Source organism: Ranitomeya imitator, chromosome 3, assembly GCF_032444005.1.
Source record: "Ranitomeya imitator isolate aRanImi1 chromosome 3, aRanImi1.pri, whole genome shotgun sequence".
In the NCBI taxonomy this organism is placed as follows: Eukaryota; Metazoa; Chordata; class Amphibia; order Anura; family Dendrobatidae; genus Ranitomeya; species Ranitomeya imitator.
The window spans coordinates 775222478-775241315 of NC_091284.1; the positions used below are offsets into that span (position 1 = coordinate 775222478).

Sequence of the window (18838 nt, forward strand, 5' to 3'; positions counted from 1 at the left end):
CAGCTCTCACCCGCCCCCCATAAAAGGCCCATTTCTAAGATGCGCCAATTTTGGCACTTAGCCTCGCTCTTCCCACTTACCCTGTAGTGGTGGCAAGTGTGGTGACTGGTGATAGTTGGGGGGTTGATGTCACCTTTCTATTGTCAGGTGACATCAAGCCTAGAGGTTAGTAATGGAGAGGTGTCCATAATATGCCCCCATTACTAACCCCATAATCACATCACACTGTAAGAAAATCTAGACACTCAAAAAAAAGTCCTTTAGTTGAAAGAATGATACAGACTCCTTTAATATCTACTATATAATTGTCTAAGGGTCACGTCCGTCTGTTTGTCTGTCTGTCACGGAAATCCCGCGTCGCTGATTGGTCGCGGCCCCTCCCTCCTCCCCTGCAGTCAGTGCCCCCTCCCTACTCCCCCCCAGTCAGCGCCCACATAGCGTTAACCAGACTGCTTTACACTGCGGCATAACGCGGTGTAAGGCAGTCCGTTAACGCTGACATTAACCCTCTGTGTGACCAACTTTTTACTATTGATGCTGCCTATGCAGCATCAATAGTAAAAACATATAATGTTAAAAATGATAAAAAAAATTAAAAAATCATTATATACTCACCCTCCGATCGCCCCCCGGATCCAGCCCAGGCCTTTCCCGCTCCTCGCGCGAGGAGCGGGAAAGGCCTGGGATGGATCCAGGGGCCGTCGGAGGGTGAGTATATAACTATTTTTTATTTTAATTCTTTTTTTTTAACAGGGATATGGTGCCCACATGGCTATATACTGCGTGGGCAGTGTTATATAGTACGTGGGCTGTGTAATATACTGCGTGGGCTGTGCTATATACTGCGTGGGCTGTGTAATATAGTACATGGCTGTGTAATATACTGCGTGGGCTGTGTTATATACTGCGTGGGCTGTGTTATATACTACGTCGGCTGTGCAATATAATACCTGGCTGTGCTATATACTACGTGGGCTGTGTAATATAGTACGTGGCTGTGTAATATACTGCGTGGGCTGTGCTATATACTGTGTGGGCTGTGTAATATACTGCATGGACTGTGTTATATACTACGTCGCTGTGCTATATACTACGTCGGCTGTGCAATATACTATGTGGGCTGTGTAATATAGTACGTGGCTGTGTAATATACTGCGTGGGCTGTGCTATATAATGCATGGCCTGTGTAATATTCTGCATAGGCTGCGTTATATACTACGTCGCTGTGCTATATACTACGTTGGTTGTGCAATATACTACGTGGGCTGTGTAATATAGTACGTGGCTGTGTAATATACTGCGTGGGCTGTGCCTATATACTGCGTGGGCTATGTAATATAGTACGTGGCTGTGTAATATTCTGCGTGGGCTGTCTTATATACTGCGTGGGCTGTGTTATATACTACGTCGGCTGTGCAATATAATACGTGGCTGTGCTATATACTACGTGGGCTGTGTAATATAGTACATGGCTGTGTGATATACTGCGTGGGTTGTGCTATATACTGCGGGACTGTGTTATATACTGCGTCGGCTGTGCAATATACTACGTGGCTGTGCAGTATACTTCGTGGCTGTGCTATATACTATGTGGGACTAAGTGGGCTGTGTTATATACTGCTTGGGCTGTGTTATATACTACATCGCTGTGCTATATACTACGTCGGCTGTGTAATATATTACGTAGCTGTAATATACTGCGTGGGCTGTGCTATATACTGCGTGGGCTATTTTATATACTGCGTCGGCTGTGCAATATACTACGTGGCTGTGCTATATACTACGTGGGCTGTGTAATATACTACATGGCTGTGTTATATACTACGTGGGCTGTGCTATATACTACGTTGACTGTGCAATATACTACGTGGACTGTGCAATATACTACGTGGCTGTGCAATATACTATGTGGCTGTGCTACATACTACTTGGCTATGCTATATACTATGTGGCACTACATGGCTGTGTTATATACTGCATGGGCTGTTTTATATACTACGTCGCTGTGCTATATACTATGTGGGCTGTGTAATATACTACGTGGCTGTGTAATATACTGCGTGGCTGTACTATATACTACGTGGCTGTGCTATATACTACGTGGCTGTGCAATATACTACGTGGCTGTGCAATATACTACGTGGGCTGTGCAATATACTACGTGGGCTGTGCAATATACTACGCGGGCTGTGCTACATACTACTTGGCTGTGCAATATACTACATGGGTTGTGTTATATACTATGTGAGTGTGTTATACACTACGTGGGCTGTGTTATACACTACGTGGGCTGTGTTATATACTGCGTGGGCTGTTATATACTATGTCGCTGTGCTATATACTACGTGGCTGTGTAACATACTACGTGGCTGTGTAATATACTGCGTGGGCTGTGCAATATACTACATGGCTGTGCTATATACTACGTGGCTGTGCTATATACTACGTGGGCTGTGCAATATACTACGTGGCTGTGCAATATACTACGTGGCTGTGCAATATACTACGTGGCTGTGCAATATACTACGTCGCTGTGCAATATACTACGTGGGCTGTGCAATATACTACGTGGGTTGTGCAATATACTACGTGGGCTGTGCTACATACTACGTGGCTGTGCAATATACTACGTGAGCTGTGTTATATACTGCGTGGCTGTATTATACACTACGTGGGCTGTGTTATACACTGCGTGGGCTGTTATATACTACGTGAGCTATGGTATATACTACGTGGCTGTGTTATATGCTATGTGGGCTGCTATATACTACGTGGCTGTGTTATATACTACATGGCTGTGCTATAGGCTACATGGCCGGCCGCGAACAATCAGCGACAGGTGTACTCCGGCCGCGAATTGGCGCGGGATTTGAACCACGCTTCGCTAATTGGTCACGCCTGGCCAACCGAATTCTGTGTATTCATTGTATTATTCTAAAATCTTCATAAATAAACTACGTACATTTTCTAGAATACCCAATGCGTTAGAATCGGGCCACCATCTACTTCTTAATAAAACCATACTAACGACCTCACCCATTCCTGCGATGCCCTCATCATCTGCAAAAGAGGTTAAAATAAAAACAACAATATTGCTTACCTTTCCGCAGAGATGCTGCTAATCCATTTGTACCTTGACGGGTCTAGCTCTGCTACATCTAGATGGCAGGATGCATGGTTGCATGATGCGACCATGCAGCCTGTCATCCAGTAGACACTGAGCACAGTGTGCTCAGTGTCTGCCTGTGAACTGTTATTCCCTGTCTGAGGGCACTGTGAGCGTGAGAAAGTTCTCCTGCTCGCGGTGCCGTCTGACAGGTCCTGCGAGTTCACGGCTGATGAGCTCACTTCACCTATCTGATGTCAGTGTGAGCGCTGTGGGAAATTTAACCCCTTTGATAAAAAGTGCTCCGTCTCAGAGGGGTTAAAATCACTAGCGTGACTCCAGCCTAAGGCCGGTTTCACACGTCAGTGGCTCCGGTACGTGAGGTGACAGTTTCCTCACGTACCGGAGACACTGACTCACGTAGACACATTAAAATCAATGTGTCTATGCACATGTCAGCGTGTTTTCACGGACCGTGTGTCCGTTTGAAAAACACGGAGACATGTCAGTGTTCGTGGGAGCGCACGTATTACACGGACCCATTAAAGTCAATGGGTCCGTGTAAAACACGTACCGCACACGGATGCTGTCTGTGCGCAGTCCGTGTGCCATGCAGGAGACAGCACTACAGTAAGCGCTGTCCCCCCAGCGTGGTGCTGAAGCCGCCATTCATTTCTTCTCTCCAGCAGCGTTCGCTGGAGAGAAGATATGAAGAATCTTTTTTTTTTTGGTGTTTAAAAAAAAGATCCCTGTCCCCAACCCCCTCCCACCCCCTGTGCGCCCCCCGCTGTTAATAAAATACTTACCCGGCTTCCTCGCTGCTTCCTCTCCTCGCCGCAGCTTCTCCTGTATGAGCGGTCACGTGGTGCCGCCCATTACAGTGATGAATATGCGGCTCCACCTCCCATAGAGCCGCATATTCATCACTGTAATAAGAGGCACCACGTGACCGCTCATACAGGAGAAGCTGCGCACAGGGGGTGGGAGGGGATTGGGGACAGGGATCTTTTTTTTAAACACCAAAAAAAAAAAAAAGATTTTTCATATCTTCTCTCCAGCGAACGCTGCTGGAGAGAAGAAATGAATGGCGGCTTCAGCACCAGATGCAGGGGACAGCGCTTAACTGTAGCGCTGTCTCCTGCACGGTGCGTGCGGTACCCAGTCGGCACACGGGCGGCACACGGTATCGTACGTGTGCCACACTGATGTGCCATGTGAGCACACGGACACACGGACACGGATAATTCCGGTACCGATTTTTCCGGTACCGGAATTATCTGGACGTGTGAGACTGGCCTAAGGGAGTTTTTCCACAATCGACATTTCTCATCTGTGGGAATTTTCTTTAGCTCCATAGACGTTCTGTGGAGCAGCAGGACAGAAGCTCGACCACCTCCACATTCAGGCCCTTTCCCATCACTGTGCATTTAGGAACTATACTGTCAAAGGGGGATAATTGTTGATTTTAAGAAAACACGTTGAAATTGTCTGTTTTATTTCCTCATTATCACTGCGTTTAATAATGTCTCTTTCCTCTTTAGGATGGGGGTGGGCATTTTTTCAGACTGCATATTCTTCCTCAAAGTGAATTCCTTATCCCTTAAAGAAAAGAAGAAGCTGAAAAACAGCATTACTTTGAATGGAGGAGAAGTTTCATTTGTGCTGAATAATAAGGTTTGTATATTTGTGGAGGACCAATATTAGTGATTATAAAGTGTTTCAGTGTTGGCCATTGCAACCAAGAATATTCCAGCAGAAATTTCATAGAATATTCAGATTTGTATTTTAACATGTTGGAACGCATAAGAATATTCCTGCCGTGTGGTCTACAAGGCTCAAATGCAAGGAAGACCAATTGTCCTAAATGGGTCACATCTGGTGATGAGCGAATGTACCCGCTGTTATCCAGTGTTATCTGAGCATGCTCGGTGCTAACTGGGTGTAATTAAATCTTTTTTTAAGTATATTTAATAAACTGTTAGTTTTTATGAGACCTTTGTCTGCACTCATTTTCAGATGTCGGTTGGTAGATTAGTTTCAGATTGTGTGTCTTTAATATTTTTCTCCTGTTTGCTCAGTCTTTTGTGTTGGTATTCATCACATATGAGATAGCAAAAACTGCTGACAGATTCCCTTTAAAGAGTACTATTTTTTTTAATTTGTTTTTAATAAATAAATACTTAAATTAAAGATAAAAAAAAACTTTGTAATACAGGTCCTTCTCAAAAAATTAGCATATAGTGTTAAATTTCATTATTTACCATAATGTAATGATTACAATTAAACTTTCATATATTATAGATTCATTATCCACCAACTGAAATTTGTCAGGTCTTTTATTGTTTAAATACTGATGATTTTGGCATACAACTCCTGATAACCCAAAAAACCTGTCTCAATAAATTAGCATATTTCACCCATCCAATCAAATAAAAGTGTTTTTTAATAACAAACAAAAAAACCAACAAATAATAATGTTCAGTTATGCACTCAATACTTGGTCGGGAATCCTTTGGCAGAAATGACTGCTTCAATGCGGCGTGGCATGGAGGCAATCAGCCTGTGACACTGCTGAGATGTTATGGAGGCCCAGGATGCTTCAATAGCGGCCTTAAGCTCATCCAGAGTGTTGGGTCTTGCGTCTCTCAACTTTCTCTTCACAATATCCCACAGATTCTCTATGGGGTTCAGGTCAGGAGAGTTGGCAGGCCAATTGAGCACAGTAATACCATGGTCAGTAAACCATTTACCAGTGGTTTTGGCACTGTGAGCAGGTGCCAGGTCGTGCTGAAAAATGAAATCTTCATCTCCATAAAGCATTTCAGCCGATGGAAGCATGAAGTGCTCCAAAATCTCCTGATAGCTAGCTGCATTGACCCTGCCCTTGATGAAACACAGTGGACCAACACCAGCAGCTGACATGGCACCCCACACCATCACTGACTGTGGGTACTTGACACTGGACTTCAGGCATTTTGGCATTTCCTTCTCCCCAGTCTTCCTCCAGACTCTGGCACCTTGATTTCCGAATGACATGCAAAATTTGCTTTCATCAGAAAAAAGTACTTGGGACCACTTAGCAACAGTCCAGTGCTGCTTCTCTGTAGCCCAGGTCAGGCGCCTCTGCTGCTGTTTATGGTTCAAAAGTGGCTTTACCTGGGGAATGCGGCACCTGTAGCCCATTTCCTGCACACGCCTGTGCACGGTGGCTCTGGATGTTTCCACACCAGACTCAGTCCACGGCTTCCTCAGGTTCCCCAAGGTCTGGAATCGGTCCTTCTCCACAATCTTCCTCAGGGTCCGGTCTCCTCTTCTCGTTGTACAGCGTTTTCTGCCACATTGTTTCCTTCCAACAGACTTACCATTGAGGTGCCTTGATACAGCACTCTGGGAACAGCCTATTTGTTGAGAAATTTCTTTCTGGGTCTTACCCTCTTGCTTGAGGGTGTCAATGATGGCCTTCTTGACATCTGTCAGGTCTCTAGTCTTACCCATGATGGGGGTTTTGAGTAATGAACCAGGCAGGGAGTTTATAAAAGCCTCAGGTATCTTTTGCATGTGTTTAGAGTTAATTAGTTGATTCAGAAGATTAGGGTAATAGGTCGTTTAGAGAACCTTTTCTTGATATGCTAATTTATTGAGACAGGTTTTTTGGGTTATCAGGAGTTGTATGCCAAAATCATCAGTATTAAAACAATAAAAGACCTGACAAATTTCAGTTGGTGGATAATGAATCTATAATATATGAAAGTTTAATTGTAATCATTACATTATGGTAAATAATGAAATTTAACACTATATGCTAATTTTTTGAGAAGGACCTGTATATCGTAATAAAAAAAGAATGCTTAGTTATCCGATTCCACCTCTCAGAATTCTCTGATCAATGCTGTCTTCAGTGAAGACAGATTTTCAGATTACAGGTGCTGCTCATAAAAGTCTATGGAGGGTGGAGAAGGTTGGTGATACTAGAGAGAGACCAAGGCCGATATTCTACAGTGGGTTATTCACAAGTGGCCAGATTTCTTCAACTGAAAATCTCAGATTAATGAGACGGTATTTGCAGCAAATTTGCTGCTTGTGAATTTGCCTGCGGCCGGGGTCACACATGCGAGTCGAATGCGAGAAACTTGCGCATCAACACTCGGGACCGGAAGGCGCGTGGCTGCATGTATTTCTATGCAGCCTGATGCTCCGGTCCCGAGTGCCGGGTATTGATGTGCCAGTTTCTCACATTGAACACGCAGGTATGACCCCGGTCTTAAAGAGAATTTATCAGATCGTTTTTGCGCACCATACTCACTTGTATTGTATTACAAATTGCTGCAAAATCTGTAGCGCAAATCTGCAATTCCTGAACGTGTGAACAAGGAAAAGAGGAATATAGGTCAAAAGTAGGGATTGTTCCTCTAAATGTAAGACTGCGTGCATTTGCATATATATATTCAAAAGAAATCTTTATTTTCCTTTCCATATTTAATATCATTGAAAACTAAACAGTTCTTTGTGTTGTAGTGCACGCACGCTGTTGTCAGTAATCCGGACATACTAAACAGCTCCCAGCAGAAGAAAATAGAGAAATATCTCATTTCTCTAGTAAATCCTGACTTCATATGGAAATCCGTGCAGGAAGAGCGACTTGGAGTTCTGGAGGAACGTCTAGACGATAACAAAACATTGGAAATCATCGGAGATGGAAAGCAAGGTAACGACCTCTATGTACCAGATCTACTGAGTATTATTGCTCCTAATTGTTTACATTTATGTTCAATTATTGTAAACAAAAGATCATTTTGATAAGATCCAGAATTCTGTACGTTGTGATGGATGGGTATTCCACTTCTGTTTATTCTTAGAACTAAGAAATCCAGGCTCCCATCAGTGGCGCAACTAGAGTCCCATGGGCCCCGATGCAAAATTTTAGACCGGGGCCCCCACCAGCATTTTGGTCAAATATATTGACCTCTGTAATAATGTTTTCCATCCTTCCCCAATCCTGTAATAATGTTCTCCCTCCTGGCGCTTTCCTCTGACACATATAAACACACGAAAAACCTGATTATTCCTGGCTTTCCTCGCTCCCGTGGCGAGCAGTGCCCTCTTCCTCAACCACAGCCAACGCTGGGTCGGGCAGGCGCTGCATGGCAGTGATGTCAGCTGCCAAACTCTGATTGGTTGGCGGCCTCTACAAAAATTGTGACCCCAGAAGTCAGTGGTTCACTACACCAAAAAACTATTATATGCTCCACCATCCTATTATATTCGCCCCCTGGCTGGAATATGCTTCGCCAGCATGGCATATGCCCCCACATCCTGGTATATGTTCCACCATCTTATTATGTGCTCCCTCGTCCTGGTATACATTCCCGCATCCTTGTATATGGTCCCCCATTTTATTATATACTCCTCCAGCCTGGTCCTCCATTCTATTATATACTCCTCCAGCCTGGTCCTCCATCCTATTATATACTCCTCCAGCCTGGTCCTCCATTCTATTATATACTCCTCCAGCCTGGTCCTCCATCCTATTATATACTCCTCCAGCTTGGTCCTCCATCCTATTATATACTCCTCCAGCTTGGTCCTCCATCCTATTATATACTCCTCCAGCCTGGTCCTCCATTCTATTATATACTCCTCCAGCCTGGTCCTCCATCCTATTATATACTCCTCCAGCTTGGTCCTCCATCCTATTATATACTCCTCCAGCTTGGTCCTCCATCCTATTATATACTCCTACAGCCTGGTCCTCCATCCTATTATATACTCCTACAGCCTGGTCCTCCATCCTATTATATACTCCTCCAGCCTGGTCCTCCATCCTATTATATACTCCTCCAGCCTGGTCCTCCATCCTATTATATACTCCTCCAGCCTGGTCCTCCATCCTGTTATATACTCCTACAGCCTGGTCCTCCATCCTATTATATACTCCTCCAGCCTGGTCCTCCATCCGATTATATACTCCTCCAGCCTGGTCCTCCATCCTATTATATACTCCTCCAGCCTGGTCCTCCATCCTATTATATACTCCTCCAGCTTGGTCCTCCATCCTATTATATACTCCTCCAGCCTGGTCCTCCATCCTATTATATACTCCTCCAGCCTGGTCCTCCATCCTATTATATACTCCTCCAGCCTGGTCCTCCATCCTATTATATACTCCTCCAGCCTGGTCCTCCATCCTATTATATACTCCTCCAGCTTGGTCCTCCATCCTATTATATACTCCTCCAGCCTGGTCCTCCATCCTATTATATACTCCTCCAGCCTGGTCCTCCATCCTATTATATACTCCTACAGCCTGGTCCTCCATCCTATTATATACTCCTCCAGCTTGGTCCTCCATCCTATTATATACTCCTCCAGCTTGGTCCTCCATCCTATTATATACTCCTCCAGCCTGGTCCTCCATCCTATTATATACTCCTACAGCCTGGTCCTCCATCCTATTATATACTCCTCCAGCCTGGTCCTCCATCCTATTATATACTCCTCCAGCCTGGTCCTCCATCCTATTATATACTCCTCCAGCCTGGTCCTCCATCCTGTTATATACTCCTACAGCCTGGTCCTCCATCCTATTATATACTCCTCCAGCCTGGTCCTCCATCCTATTATATACTCCTCCAGCCTGGTCCTCCATCCTATTATATACTCCTCCAGCCTGGTCCTCCATCCTATTATATACTCCTCCAGCTTGGTCCTCCATCCTATTATATACTCCTCCAGCCTGGTCCTCCATCCTATTATATACTCCTCCAGCCTGGTCCTCCATCCTATTATATACTCCTCCAGCCTGGTCCTCCATCCTATTATATACTCCTCCAGCCTGGTCCTCCATCCTATTATATACTCCTCCAGCTTGGTCCTCCATCCTATTATATACTCCTCCAGCCTGGTCCTCCATCCTATTATATACTCCTCCAGCCTGGTCCTCCATCCTATTATATACTCCTACAGCCTGGTCCTCCATCCTATTATATACTCCTCCAGCTTGGTCCTCCATCCTATTATATACTCCTCCAGCTTGGTCCTCCATCCTATTATATACTCCTCCAGCTTGGTCCTCCATCCTATTATATACTCCTCCAGCCTGGTCCTCCATCCTATTATATACTCCTCCAGCTTGGTCCTCCATCCTATTATATACTCCTCCAGCTTGGTCCTCCATCCTATTATATACTCCTCCAGCCTGGTCCTCCATCCTATTATATACTCCTCCAGCCTGGTCCTCCATCCTATTATATACTCCTCCAGCCTGGTATTTGCCCCCAAGCCTGCCTGCGCTGCTGTTGTTCAATACATACATGCAAAAAAATACTTCTATTCACCTGCAATGCGTCGTTTGCTTTAAATATTTAAATAAAATGGCGCCAGAGTCAGCGCATTCGCATACCGTGCTATCTGGCGCCATTTTGTTGAAGACAGTGTGTGCAAATTATTTACAATAAAATGGCGCCAGAGATCGCAATTTGCACAGGTGCTGATTCCGGCGCCACACTTTTCCTCCAGCCTCGTCCACCTGAGATCGCTGCCTCCGGCGCCACACTCGTCCTCATTGTGCTGGAGATAGGCACTGATTCCGGCATTACATTCCTCCTCCCTTCTCGTCCTCCTCCCTGTCACCTTGAGGCACTGGATCACTGGTGTATTAACACTGAATGCGTCCTTTTCACTGTGGCTGCACTGCGGCTTTGGACAAAAGGACGCATTTAGCTTTATATTGATGAATTAAAGGGGTGATGGTTCTAGATGATGTAAAGGTGTTTTCTCATCATCATCATGGACAACCCATTTAACCTCTTCCTGAAATTGGCTGTATATTTACGGCAGAAGTCGAAAAGAATTATATGAAAGCAGGGTCAGAAACTGAGCTTGCTCTATGTGTAGCAGACGCTTAAGTTACAGCAGAGCACCTGATGCAACAGCCAAGAACAGAGAGAACTCCACTCCTGGATGTTTAACACTAGATTGCTGCAGCCAAGAGTGACCATTGCATCTCAGCAGTTAAACAGAGGGAGGAAGGCTTCATTTCAGCGGTTATACTTTTCTCTGAAATGTTCCAGTGTTTCAGAGGAAATATCCTTTATGGATCCAGCCAGGGTCCGTTATCAGAGACCAAACTAATTCAGTGCCACCACTGCAGGTGATTGACACCAGAGCATTTCAGAGAAAAATATTCCTGGCTGCAATCGTGAACAACATCGGACTGGAGCACCTTGGGCCCCCCAGAGAAAATCATTCTTGGGCCCACTATGTAGCTACATAGAAATAAATACAAGACCACCAATTGTGTGGTAAAACACGCTAATATCAGGGTATAATATAAGGTAGTACACATCTTAATTATGTAGCAGGGGTTAGGGTAGCCACTCATAGAATATAATTTAGCTCACCTCATAGAATATAATGTAACCCCCTCATAGAATATATTGTAGCCCCCCAATACAGTATAAAGCAGCCCCCCATATAATATAATGCAGCCCTCCCCATACAGTATAATGCAGCCCCCTCATAGGGTATAATGCAACCCTTCCATAGAATATAATATAGCCCCCTCATATAGTATAATGCAGCCCCCTCATAGAGTACAAAGTAGCCCCTTATAGAATATAATGTAGCCCCATCATAGAGTACAATGCAGCCCCCCATAGAATATAATGTAATACCCTCATAGAATATAATGCAACCCCCCATAGAATATAATAATATAATTCAGCCCTCCCCATACAGTATAATGCAGCCCCCTCATATGGTATAATGCAACCCTTCCATAAAATATAATATAGCCCCCTCATATAGTATAATGCAGCCCCCTCATAGAATGCAAAACAGCCCCCCATAGAATATAATGTAGCCCCATCATAGAGTACAATGCAGCCCCCATAGAATATAATGTAGCCCCCTCATAGAGTATAATGCAGCCCCTCATAGAATATACTGTAGCCCCTTCAGAGTATAATGCAGCCCCCTTATAGGGTATAATGCATTCCCCTCATAGGGTATAACGCATTCCCCTCATAGGGTATAATGCAGCCCCCTCATAGAGTATAATGCAGCCCCCTCATAGGGTATAATGCATTCCCCTCATAGGGTATAATGCAGCCCTCCCATAGAATATAATATAACCCCCTAATAGGGTATAATGCAGCCCCCTCATATGGTATAATGCACCACACTCATAGGGTATAATGCAGCCCCCTTAGAGGGTATAATGAAGCCCCCATAGAATATAATGCAGCCCCTTCATAGGGTATAATGCAGCCTCCCTCATAGAATATAATGTAGCCAACTCAGAGTATAATGCAGCCCCCTCATAGGGTATAATGCAGCCTCCCCATAGAATATAATGTAGACCCTGCAGCCGCCCCTCATATAGTATCATGCAGCTCCCCCATAGAATATAATGTAGACCATCATAGAGTATAATGTAGCCCCCTGCATAGCATATAATCCAGCCCCACAGTATTACAGCCATCAGTACTCACTCACTGACATATATATAAAAAAAAAAACATAAAAAAACCACAATGCTCACCTCTTCTTGTTCAACCGCTGATCCAGGTTCTGCTCCGGTCTCAGCAGTTGCCCTGTTGTCTGCCCGGCACACACGGCATGGTGCACCATGAAGTGATGGCATTTGCGCAGGGAATGGTGGGGGAGGGAGCGTCATCTGACGCGCTCTCCTCCTTCATTGCTTTCAACTGTATCGGCATCTATTATGCCAATACAGTTGCATTTGGCACGTGTTAGGGGTCAACAGGTGGTAGGAGGCAGGAGCCGGCTGCTGTGGCTAAAGCCTGTGCCCGCTGCTAAAGACAAATGAATATTCACTGCTCCCCACGCCCATGAAACTTGAGAATTGAATGCAAAACATAATACAGCACAAAAACAACAAAAACAGACTTCGACATTTACATTGCTACTTCCAATAGGTGGCACTAGAGTTCTAGTCCTCTTCCTCTCTGAAGAGACAATTTGCATATTTCCTAGAGGAGTATTGCAGCATTAAGTCTCCTCACCTCGACATGCTTATCATGTCACTCTCCGCAAGGAGAAACGATACTTCTTGGATCCCGGTCAGACGCCTCTCAATCAGCCAAACCAGATCTCCACTTTGCACTGACGAGGGGCAGTACCCCGAAACACAGTGTCTGCAAATTGAGATTCTGGTTTGGCTATTATTCTACGTCATGTGACAAGGCTCGTTAAAGGGTCGACATTGACTGTTAGGATCGCTACTTCCAATAGGTGGCACTAGAGTTCTAGTCCTCTTCCTCTCTGAAGAGACAATTTACATACCTAACTAAACAATTGTGTAAATAATAATAATAATAATAATCTTTATTTTTATATAGCGCTAACATATTCCGCAGCGCTTTTACAGTTAAAGAATATCATCAAGTAGGTTTGGTATTGTGTCTGGAATTCAGTCAAAATGTAAACAAAAATAATACGTTAATAATATTTTTTCTTTGGATTTTTTTTCAGATTGTAAGAAAAATCAATTTCAAGAAAGAAGACAAAAACTGAACACTAAAGATACACTGCATAGGTAATATACAAATATTTATTGTGTCTAAAGTCCTGGTGAAGCCCTTATGTAAAGAAAGGGAGAAAATAATCCAAAAACATTTGTGAGATTGAATGGAAATATTTCAAAGAATTGCAAATAAAGTTGATACATTTTAGGAAAACTTATGCATATCAATAGGGAAATGTTCTAAAGGGGTTTTCTTGGATGAAGAAAAATGTGGCCTAAAGGTTGTAAATGTCATAAAATTGTAAATGTTTAAAAGCGCCATTTAGAAATTCATAGTTTGGCTTACAGCTTTAGCATTCAAAAAACATCACAGAAAAGCATACAGCCTTACCAACACAAGGTCAGATTACCAATGAACTAAGGGTACCGTCACACAGTGCAATTTTCATCGCTACGACGGTACGATCCGTGACGCTCCAGCGTCGTAACAATATCGCTCCAGCGTCGTAGACTGCTGTCACACTTTGCAATCTACGACGCTGGAGCGATAATTTCATGACGTATGTGCGATGTAGAAGCTGTTGGTTACTATGCGCACATCGTATACGATATATGTTACACCATGCAATCATGCCGCCACAGCGGGACACTAGATGACGAAAGAAAGTTTCAAACGATCTGCTACGACGTACGATTCTCAGCGGGGTCCCTGATCGCAGGAGCGTGTCAGACACTGCGATCTCGTAACTATATCGCTCGAACGTCACGAATCGTGCCGTCGTAGAGATCAAAATTGCACTGTGTGACGGTACCCTAACAGGATGCAGTGGTAACAAATGGTAGCACATCCAGTAGGAAGAGTGTTTCAAGGCTGTGTCCTGGCCCCAGTGTAGTTCAACATTTTTATAAATGATCTACAGTAGATAAGGGAACTGAAGGTAAACTAATCAAATTTGCAGACGATGCAAAACTAGAAGGGATAGCTAACATTAGAGAAGACGGACAAAGGATTCAGAAGGATCTAGCGAAGCTTGAACAATGGGCAGCGACTAATAGAATAGTATTTAACAGGGAGAAATGCAAGATTCTACATCTGGGCAAGAAAAATGATAATTACATCTATAGAATGGGAGGAAAAGAATTAAGCAACAGCACGTGTGAAAAAGACTTGGGTAATAATAATAGATCACAGACTGCACAAGAGTCAACAGTGTGATGCAGAAGCAAAAAAGGCAAACACAGTTCTAGGATGTATTAAGAGAAACACAAAATCTAGATCTCAAGATCTCATGAAGTAATTATCCCCTCTACTTATCCTCTGTCAGGCCTCATCCGGAATACTGTGTCCAGTTCTGGGCACCACATTTAAAAAAAAGACATTGAGAAACAACTGGAGCAAGTTCAGAGAAGAGCTACCATGATGGTGAAGGATCTGGGAATGTTTAGCTTGCAAAAGAGAGGCTAAGAGGAGACTTAATAGCTGTCTACAAATATCTGAAGGGCTGTCACAGTGTAGAGGGATCATCATTATTCTCATTTGCACATGGAAACACGAGACGCAACGGAATGAAACTGAAAGGGAGAAGATACAGATTAGATATTAGAAAAAACTTTTTGCCAGTGAGGGTGATCAATGAGAGGGACAGGCTGCCATGAGAGGTGGTGAGTTCTCTTTCAATGAAAGTCTTCAAACAGAGGCTGGACAAAACATCTGTCTGAGATGGCTTAGTGAATCCTGCATTGAGCAGGGGGTTGGACACGATGACCCTGGAGGTCCCTTCCAACGCTAACATTCTATGATTCTGTTAGCCCCATGATAAATGTGGGGGCAGCACAGGTGCAAAACACTGATGAAACCACCACTCACAACCCTACCAATTCATGGAGGGGGTGGTCGCCTAGTATTAAAACTGCACACAGATAAAACTTGCATAGGACGCTAGTCATACAGGTACATGTGATACACAGTGTCTGGCTTACAGCATATTGATGATGCCTATGCTATTAGATCAGGTGTGCTGCTCACTATATCAATGCTCCCCACAAAGGAGAGACACCCCAATTCACCCAACCAGCCGAAAGAGCTCAGCTACACAATGCATAAAAATGAAAAGACGACAAGTTATGCATAAAATACATGAGTTATTGGTTGATATTTTGGCTAAAATACACAAGCTCACAACCCAGGATAAAGGTCCTCACAGTTGCGACTGTCTCGAGTGTGTCAGAGGCTGCAGACAGTCGCACTGCATCTGGCTGCAGAAGGTCTCAGCGGTTGACCTTGCAGACTAGAGGCCACCTCCCCCGGCCTTAAAGTTGTCACCTGGATCTGGGTGTTAATAACTCCCAACTTCCTGTTGTGAGTTGAGGGTGTTATTTCCATTTGCATTTCCCTTTTGAGGCATGGAGCTGAGTTTTCTCAAGTTAATTGTTCCCATGCTTCATTTGTCTATCCCAGTTGTCTTTAGTGGTAGTGAGGATTGACTAGCGTTCATCCTGTCCTCCCCGCTGCAGGGCTCATCGCCAGGGTGAGGCAGGGATTAGGTTTCCTGCTCAGCGATAGATGCGGAACCTATATAGGGATGATAGGAGAGACAGGGTGACGTTAGAGCAGTCTAGTGGTCTCCACTCCCCCCTTCCCTAGCGTTTGGTTCCCCTTCCTTTATCCCTTTATGTTGCACATAGTCTGTCCTACACTGTGTGTGACAGCGACACCCTATACTAATTTACCATTCCCACTTTCCAACCCAATTTTCAAAAAAGGCTGGGGGGTCAGTAAATAGCAAAAGAGTTGCACATGTTTGAGAAAAATATGAAATGGCACTTTAACAAGAATTTTTTTGGCATCTAAGGCTACATTCCCACAATGAGCTTTTTGGTGAGTTTTCGATGATGCAGATTTTCTGCACCTGTTAAGTAAGAAATGTTACTGGCATTTTCTCTATAATCTTCAACATTAAAAACTCACTAAAAACTCATCGTGGGAACGTAGCCTAAAACACTCAAATGATTCCTCACTTCCCATAGATTTTTTTACAATTAGACTGTATAACTCTGCAGTAAACAAGTATTTTTTTCTATCTTTAGTGATTTAGAAGAGGATATGGAAATTGAAGACAGTGAAAATGATAGTATTCCAGATGACACCGAAGTGGCAAAATACTGCTGTTTTAAAAAAGTAAAATATTTATTTGTATTATTTGTCAAGCTTGCACAATTTAATTACACACTGAAAACTTTGATTAATGCAATGACATCAGCGGGATAAATTGACGTGCAGAATACAGCTACAGATATTGCAAATATTTTTTGTAGCTTGGGCATGACATGTTAAGAAATGCGGCAGATCTTCTGCAAGCAAATATGCAGCACACAATCCATTGCATATTTTTTCCATGTGGGAATGTATCCTTAAAGGGGTTGTCCAGTCTTAAGCTACGAGTCTGCCAGTCTCTCTGTGACTGCAGACTTGTGAATCCTCACATTGTGTGCACTGCACGCTGTGACGTGAGGATTCTCCAGCGCTGGGACTGGGCATACTAGCAGCCACATTCTGACTAGCGAGGCTGCGCACGTCTAGTCGACACATGACTGCATGAATGCAAATCACATACTTGTGGTCATGTGCCTGCCGCTCCCAGCAGTGACACCGGAGAATCCTCACCGTGCTCAGTGCGCAATGTGAGGATTCACAAGTCTGCAGTCACATAGAGTGAATGCAGACTTGTATCTTAAGACCAGAAAACCCCTTTAAACTGCATTGTCACTGAAAATGTATATTCTTAATATGATCATTCCTTCTCTTTTCCCCAAAAATGATTAAAAGATCAGCACAATTCAAGACATTCTACTATCTACTGTGTTTTCTTTAGATTGTAATTACTGGTGTTTATCTTCCTATCACATATGTTCGTCCTGGACACGTGGGACTGTCTGCAGCATTCTCCTGTGTGTGGCCAAGTTCACTCTTCTATCACCATAGAACACATGTGAACGCTTGGCCGAGCATATTCTGTATATGTATGTGCATGAAGGGAGCATTGGCCGTTGGTCGTTAGGCTGACCCCCACTAAATGCTGAAAAAAAAGTTCTTAAAAGTCCTACTTAACAGGCAGAAGTGCTGAGCTTCTTCTGCATGAGCGTGCACACAGAACGGTGTTCGGGCTCGACAGAATGTCTGTGAGCCCGTACACCCCAGGAGCTCAGCGCTTCTACCTGCTGAGCACTCTTCAGAGCATTTTGAGGCAATTTGTTGGGGTCCCTGGACTTGTCTCCACTAATCTTCAGGACATGGAAAAGTTATTAAATTAAAAAATAGATAAGTACCCTTTAAAGGATTGTTCCCATCTTCATAAATGGGTATTGTCGGATAGTGCTTGACTCCTAGGCAATGACCTGTAGACAAAAGAAAAGTTGTAATATCTCAAGAAAGGATAGAAAGCTTAATAAGCAGTTAATTGCAAAAGTGCTTGATTTTACAAACACTATCTGACAATATCCATTTATGAAACTAGAAATAACCTATTAAAATTTTACCAAATATTGTGGGTTCCCGTGTATTTTTGATAACCAGCCAGGCAAAATGGGCAGCTGATCTTCTAATAGATGTGCCTTTTCTGGGGTGACTGCGGGCTGCTAATTTTAGGCTGAGGTGCCAATATCCATGGCCCCTTACCAGACTGAGAATACTAGCCATCAGCTGTTTGCTTTAGCTTGGCTGGTTGTCAAGAAATGGGGGACCGCACAACGTTTTTTTTTTTAAATTATATTAATTTTTAAAACAAAGAGGACCCTTCTATTCTTGATAACCAGCCTTGCTAAAGCTGATAGCTGAGAGTTGCTGCCCGCAGCTGTTAGTTTTGCCTGGCTGGTTATTAAAGATACAGGGGAACCCACGTAATTTTTTGTAAAATTTATTTTTCATTTATTTATTTATAGCATAGGCGCTGGCTGATGAATACTCAGCCCAACATGAATACTCATCAGCCGCCACATGCTATCACTGTTATTAGCGGCAGCAAGCGTAGGCTGATGGGAGTAGTAGTTCCATCAGCCAACGCCTGTGATTGTAGGTAAACTTTTTACCTGCGGTTTCACACTGTCATTTGACAGCCTCGGAGCCGTGGCTCTCTGAGGGGCGGTAATGATCTTATCTCCGATCAGAAGCAGTGTTTGCCGCGCTGTTATGCACATGGCAAGCACTGGACATTCGGGCCCTCCATTCATGTGAGTGGGTTCCGGGTTCG

General features: G+C 43.8%; 1 protein-coding gene across 4 annotated transcripts in view; it reads left to right on the plus strand.

Annotated features, from left to right (window-relative positions):
* Positions 1–18838, plus strand: part of PARP4 (poly(ADP-ribose) polymerase family member 4) — a 352799-nt gene that overhangs the window by 18718 nt on the left and 315243 nt on the right. For all 4 annotated transcript variants that reach the window (XM_069759088.1, XM_069759086.1, XM_069759089.1 and 1 more), the window contains exons 2-5: positions 4648–4780; positions 7622–7811; positions 13601–13664; positions 16680–16770. In XM_069759088.1, coding sequence (XP_069615189.1) covers positions 4649–4780; positions 7622–7811; positions 13601–13664; positions 16680–16770 — 477 coding nt within the window. In that variant the 5' untranslated portion in view covers position 4648. The remainder of the gene's footprint in view (positions 1–4647; positions 4781–7621; positions 7812–13600; positions 13665–16679; positions 16771–18838) is intronic.